This window comes from Pelecanus crispus, chromosome 7 (genome assembly GCF_030463565.1).
Source record: "Pelecanus crispus isolate bPelCri1 chromosome 7, bPelCri1.pri, whole genome shotgun sequence".
NCBI lineage: Eukaryota > Metazoa > Chordata > Aves > Pelecaniformes > Pelecanidae > Pelecanus > Pelecanus crispus.
In genome coordinates, this window is record NC_134649.1 from 24,785,491 (window position 1) to 24,791,410 (window position 5,920).

General features: G+C 53.5%; 1 protein-coding gene across 1 annotated transcript; it reads right to left on the minus strand.

Moving 5' to 3' along the window:
* Nucleotides 1-235: 235 nt before the first annotated feature.
* On the minus strand, nucleotides 236-4,782 carry NMB (neuromedin B). Its single transcript, XM_009482682.2, has 3 exons — nucleotides 4,647-4,782; nucleotides 3,917-4,119; nucleotides 236-498 (listed from the first exon to the last, which is right to left on the minus strand). The coding sequence occupies exons 1-3, from the start codon at nucleotides 4,780-4,782 to the stop codon at nucleotides 451-453; spliced, it is 387 nt and encodes a 128-aa protein (XP_009480957.2). The 3' UTR covers nucleotides 236-450.
* Between the last annotated feature and the right edge of the window lie 1,138 nt (nucleotides 4,783-5,920).

A 5,920-nucleotide genomic window follows, 5' to 3' on the forward strand; every position in this document is an offset into this window, starting at 1 on the left:
AGTAAGTGGTGTAATCAGCTCATCCAAGCTTGTAATTTTGTCATGCAGCAGTTAGGGTCTCCTTCAGTAATCAGAGGCTGCAGAGACTGAATCCAACCCCCTCCTGGCTGCTAAGAGCCAGGAGCTTCCCTCCATCCCCCACCAAGCTGCTCCCACTCCCCATTTTTCCTGCACAAGCCCTGGGGGTCTGCCTTCCCACCCCCACAGAAAAGTATGAGCTAGTCTGTGCAAAGAGCCAGTTTTATTCACAGGGGCACTTCAGACATCAAGAAAGCAGAAAACATACAGGAAATATACAGGGAGGCTCTGCTTTTCATACAAGCAATCACTATTAACAATATTACAGAAAATAAAAGTGATGTTGCTACAGTAACCCACAAGGACGATGCTCTCCTCCATTTGCCATGCATGGCCAAGCCTGCAGACCTCATCCTCCACAGCTGTGCTTCTTCAGTTTGAAAAATACTTCTCCAGCACCTTTGTCAAAAGCCCTGTCTCCTACAAGAAAAGGCACAACAGTGAGACACTGGGTCCCATACACAGCCTCCACCAACATTACCTGCTGGGTATCATGGGGCAGAAGATCAGACCAATGTCCCATGATGGACCACGATGGCACTTTCAGGGCTGGCTCAGGACAGCACATGAGAAGGAAAGAGCCAGGAGCCTGGCTCCTGTCACATCCTGTACTCCAATAGCTGGACCACAGCTGACAGACATCAGAAGCAAACTTCACCAGCCCACTCAGACAGCAGCCACTGGGTTGGGCTTCAGGAACAAGAGCAGCCTGATTCAGCAAAGAGCTATGCAAGAAGGTAAAAAGAGACACAAAACACAGCAGGGAAGAGTTACAGAGGGATTTTGTGGGATTGCATACTGCCCAAAGGTCCCAGAGCTATGCAGGGCAGCATCTGCCTACATGCAGAAGGGCTCTCCCCACACCCCTGGAGCCCTTCCACTCCATGCACATGGTGTCACCCTGTCTATCTCCTGGAGAAATACTGCCACACACCTAAGATGACAAGGGATGGGGCAATCCTCCTCTGAAGCCAAATCCTTGTCACACACAGCAACAGGGTGGCACTGCAAAGCCCCAGCATGCTGAGAGCCAAGCCCTGCCTGCCACATGTGATTAAAAAGACAAAACAGAAATCCCCGTTTGCAAATCCCTTCTGCACTGTGTGACTTCTGCCATCACAAGCACAGAGCAGCACATGGGCTCCCACTTTGCAAAGGGATGGGAAACACCTTGAGACAAAACCCAACAGCAGCAGGCAGGACTAACCCATGTGAAGGGTGACCAAGCAAAAAGACTAAGCCTTGGGATTTATTTAATGCTTAGAGGGGCCCCACAGAACAGAAGAACCTGTTTGTGAATGATCAGCAACACCCTCAGAAAAGGAAAAGCCCATTGGATTTTTCAATAAAAGTCAAGTTCCCTCGATACTTGTTCTGCCACAAAGCACAGCATGTGTGCTGAAGCAGCAGAGCAACACTTAGAGAGCATGTTAATTCCTGTCTTGCTGACCATGGGGTCCCAAGGAAGGGAGAAGCATCTTTGTTTTTCTAAACCAAGTTGAGATGAAGCAACAGATCCTGAGCAGGGGGTGGATAGAGTGTCATGGAGCAGAGCTATTAAACAGCTTGTTAGGCAGGTGGCAAACACAGCACACAGATCAGTTCAAGCACAGGCTGGGCGCTGACCCCAGGTGTCCAACAACAGTCACATTGAGGGAGAAAGCTGTCAGGGTGGCAGGAATTTACATTGGCACCATGTCACCAACAAAAGCAAGAAAAAATACGGCCCCACAGAAAAGTGTAACACAGACAGCACTCAAAGGCACCAGGGAGAAGTAGTCCTGTAACATCAACTGGCTGCTCAGAGGCAAGGATGCCCTGGGGGATGGGTGGCAAAGAAAGGAGCAGGAAGGCAGGAGTTCAGTCTAGCAAGGTGCTCAGAGGTACCTGAAGGGCAAAACCAGACCTATCACCTAGCAAGGTCTCCACTGCCACCAAGAGGACAGCTGGCACGCCAGGGCACTGGCCAGGGAGAGGCAAGAGGCTCCGGGAAAAGGTGAGGGGTAGGAGCCAGCTGCACATCAGGAACCTAAGCTGTGATGCCACACATGTGCAGAGCATCCCACCTCCCACCAGAGAAGCATCAGGGCAGTGAGGCAAGCATCTGCTGGACCACGAGCCAAATCACCCTCCAGCAGCAGAGCTTTGACACCCAGCACACACACACCTCAAAGGCTGATGTCCAGTGCTGGATGCTACCCCTGGCCAGGACCTGCCTTTGATCACTGGGAATGAGCGCCAAGAGGGCTGACAGGGCACTGGCACCCAGCTGGCATCATAAGACACAGCACCAGTGCTTGGGGCAGCCTCTGCCCAAGCACATTTGCAGTGCAAGCAGTGAACATGTGACTTACCTACACAGAGGAGAGCTACAAGGATCACTTATCAAATGCACACCGCATGCTCACAAACAGCAGACAAGACAGGGCAGCACATCCACCAGCTCTCCCATCGTCTCAGGCAATTAATGCAGCAAATACCCTCCTCCTCAAAGGCTCCCCAGTGAAGAGGGAGAAGGGTCCAGGACCTTCACAGCCCCCTCCTCCCTTTCAGCGGCACCCAAGAAGCAAAAGCTGCAGTAGTGCAGCAGTCACAGCACACAGCATCTTAAGGGGAGCAGAACGGGCCGGTGTCTTCAGCCACGCCCATCTTTTCCATGGTGGAAAGCCCTCTATCCTGATGGGACCAGCTCTCTAGGAAAGCCTCAATTTACTTTAGTCTGCTGAAACTGAGTCAAGAATGCACCTGAACAACTGGTGCCACTCCGGCTCACATCCCTGCAACTCTGCTCCACATGTGCCTTCCCAAAAAACAAGCAAAGAATAGGAGCAAGCACTGCCTAAACCTGAATAACAGAAGTAGCTTTACCTGTGCCCAGTGTTACTGGGTAGCTCCTCAAGTTCAGTGGGATGGCACATGTAGGACCCACCTAAGAGTATTTCATCCTTTTTAGGCTCTCCGTTACTTCATGCAGTGACTAGAAAGGGCGAGACATCAGGGAAGCACGCATGAGGCAACAGACAAGCATAGCCACATAGACCAAACAATTCCATCTCCACGCCCTGTGTGAGGATCTGTGTGTGTGCATTGCTCCCAGGGGCACATTTTCCACTAGGAGTTGGGTGAGCTCCGAGGCAAAAGCCACACCGAGGAGGCTGAGGATCTGCTGATGCACAGCAGTACTACTGGAGCTCCTGCCTGCTCCCTGAGGCCTGCTCTGCAGCAGTACAACTAACACACACCTCCCCTCTGCAAGGCAAGCTAACAAAGCTACATACCCCTCAGTAATAAGGGATCCTGACCACAGCAACACAGACCCAAGATAGGGGCATCAGAAGCCCAAGACTTCTTTGGAGGACAGACTCCTTTCCCTTCACATATGGAGCTGTGTTCCTCTCAGCCTTTCTCTACAGAAATAGAGGGGAGAAAGGATTACCCTGTCTCTGCAATGGCTGGAAAAGGGGACATGCCTTCACTGCAGCCGCAGTGGCCAGCCACCCTCCTCTGCATCTGGCCCAGGAAGACCCAGATGCTTATGAACAACCCCAGGGCTGGAGATTAGCATTACAACAGCTCCACCACAGCATCCCTTGCTCACCATCACACCCTTCCCAAGCATTTGGAACTATTAGCCACAAGCCTAGGGAGACTTCTCCTCTGACCCTTTATGGCTGGTCTTAGGAAGTGGTTTAAGGAGGGTTAACAGAAACAGAAGGGGGGAATACACCTCTAGCAGCTGTGCAGATGCTCTCATCTCCAGCAAGGCTGGCTGTTGCAGATTAACACCTCTACCATCTCCCCACTCTGAGCATCTCCCTCCATCTTAGTCAATATTCACCTGGTCAGTGAGGTCATATTTTCCTTGGTTCTCATCCAAAAGTCTTTCTTGCAAGAGGATTTTCAGGAGCTCACGGGTAAGCAGTTCCATGATGTCCTCCAGCAAGGCTCTGAGAGAGGGACCGAAGACCATTGGCACTGCAGGCTCCTCCGGAGACTCCAGGTGTGGGGAGCCTGTGACACTCTTCTTCCCCATGAAGTGACCTGCAATACAACACAATTGTGTTTCTGCACAAATACCTGGAGGGAGAGAGGCAGGGGCTCCAGCTGAACAACACTAAGCTGTATTGGCATGAGGTAGCAGAAAACAATTCAAGAAGAAGCACTGAGCAAACCTAATGGCTACATTAGTGAGTACAAGGTGAGGAGAAACTCAGAAATCCCAGGTCCTTGTTTCACACAGGACTTCAGGAAACTTCCCTCCTGCTGATGGGATTTCTGGGGTTAAAGAGATGCTGGACCCATCACTAAGAGATGCAAACTCTTCCAGGGAGGAAGTTGCCTCATCCCTGCCTTGGTTCTCCTGCCCACCATGAGCCCTGCCGGGGCAGGGCTCAAGGAGCCTCCCAGCATCCCACTCCACTTCACGGGACACCGAGGGGAGCAGGGGCTGCCCATAGGCAGCCACGGGGCAGAGGGAGGCAAAGGATCAGGGCTGAGCCGGGCAGCCCACATCCCACAGCTGCTCCATGACACGCGTGTCCATGTCCCCGTCTCCCCTACCCCGGTACCTGTGGCCCAGAGGTTGCCGCGGGGGTTGACCTTGATCTTGGCCGCCTGGCTGCGGTGCTCGGCGAAGTCGAGGTGGACGGCGGGCCCCAGCGCGGCGCCACACAGCAGCAGCAAGAGGCAGCGCAGCGCCGCCATGCCTGCCCCGGCGGGACCCGCTCCTGCTACTGCCGCCGCCCCGCCTTATAGACCGCGGGGGGGCGGGGCCGCGCGCGGGGGGCGGGGCCGCGGCACGCACCGGGCCTCCCCCCCTGGCAGCCGTTGGGCTTCCCGCCCTCCCTCAGGCGCCCCTCAGCCCGTCCCGCTCCCCTCTTCCTTCTGTCAGGGTCAGGACAGACCCCGCTTGCTGCCCGCATCCAGGTGGGGCACGACCTGTTAACCACAGCCCTCGGAGCCCCACAGGCTCCTCACCCCTCTGCTTGTCCCCCCATCCCGAACCATGTCATCCCACCACCTGGTTGGCGTCGGAGACGGTGCCAGATCTACCGCTGAGGTGAACAGCGTCGCTGCTCTGCCCTTGCCCACAGATCCCGTGGTCATGTCACAGGAGGCAATCGGGGTGGGTTTACCCTTGCTCAGCCCAGGCTGCCTCTTCTCCATCTGCCCAGGAACGTGCTCCAGCAGGATTTGCTCTGCAATTTTCTCCATGATGTTACAAGTGGCCCTGCAAGGACATCAGCCAGCACCCATGGCCACCTCTCAGCACCCTTGGACACAGATTTTTATGGGTGAAGCTCTCCAAGCAAGAACCACCCTGACACTCATCCACTGTTGGTTATTCTTCTCTCCAAACCCTGCCTCCAGGTACACAGCCTGGGAGACCTTTTTGATGAAGGCTGAGGCAATGAAGGCACAGAGTACCTCAGCTTTGTCTGTGTCCACTACAATTTGCCCCATCAACAGTGGTGCCTTTGTGAACACTTCCCTTCTTCAGCTTTCTACAACTGAAGGAGTTTGTTGAGATGTGCAAGCAGTAGCACTACTTTAGTTGTAGAAGATCTGATGTTCCTTGCACATCTCAACAAACTGAGCTTTGGCTTTCCTAATGTTGTTCCTACATGCCCAGGTTAACATTTCGATATTTTGCCTAATGGCCTGTCCATGCTTCCACCTCCTTCATACTGCCTTTTTGCAGTGGAGCTCAGTCATGAGTTTCATTCCCAGTTTAGCCAAACCCATCTCCCAGTACCTCTACTTGTGTACCTGATTATTGGGATGGACTTGGAATATCCTGTCTGTAAAGACCTACCAGCTCTGCTGAGCATCTTCACCCTTC

Bases quoted from the DNA above. Each gene is read 5' to 3' on its own strand.
- NMB (XM_009482682.2), bottom strand. From the start codon at position 4,782: ATGGCGGCGCTGCGCTGCCTCTTGCTGCTGCTGTGTGGCGCCGCGCTG. The intron at 4,120-4,646 runs GTACCGGGGTAG...GTTGTATTGCAG, and splicing joins CGGCAACCTCTGGGCCACAG to GTCACTTCATGGGGAAGAAG. The intron at 499-3,916 runs GTGAATATTGAC...CTTTTCTTGTAG, and splicing joins AATATGACCTCACTGACCAG to GAGACAGGGCTTTTGACAAA.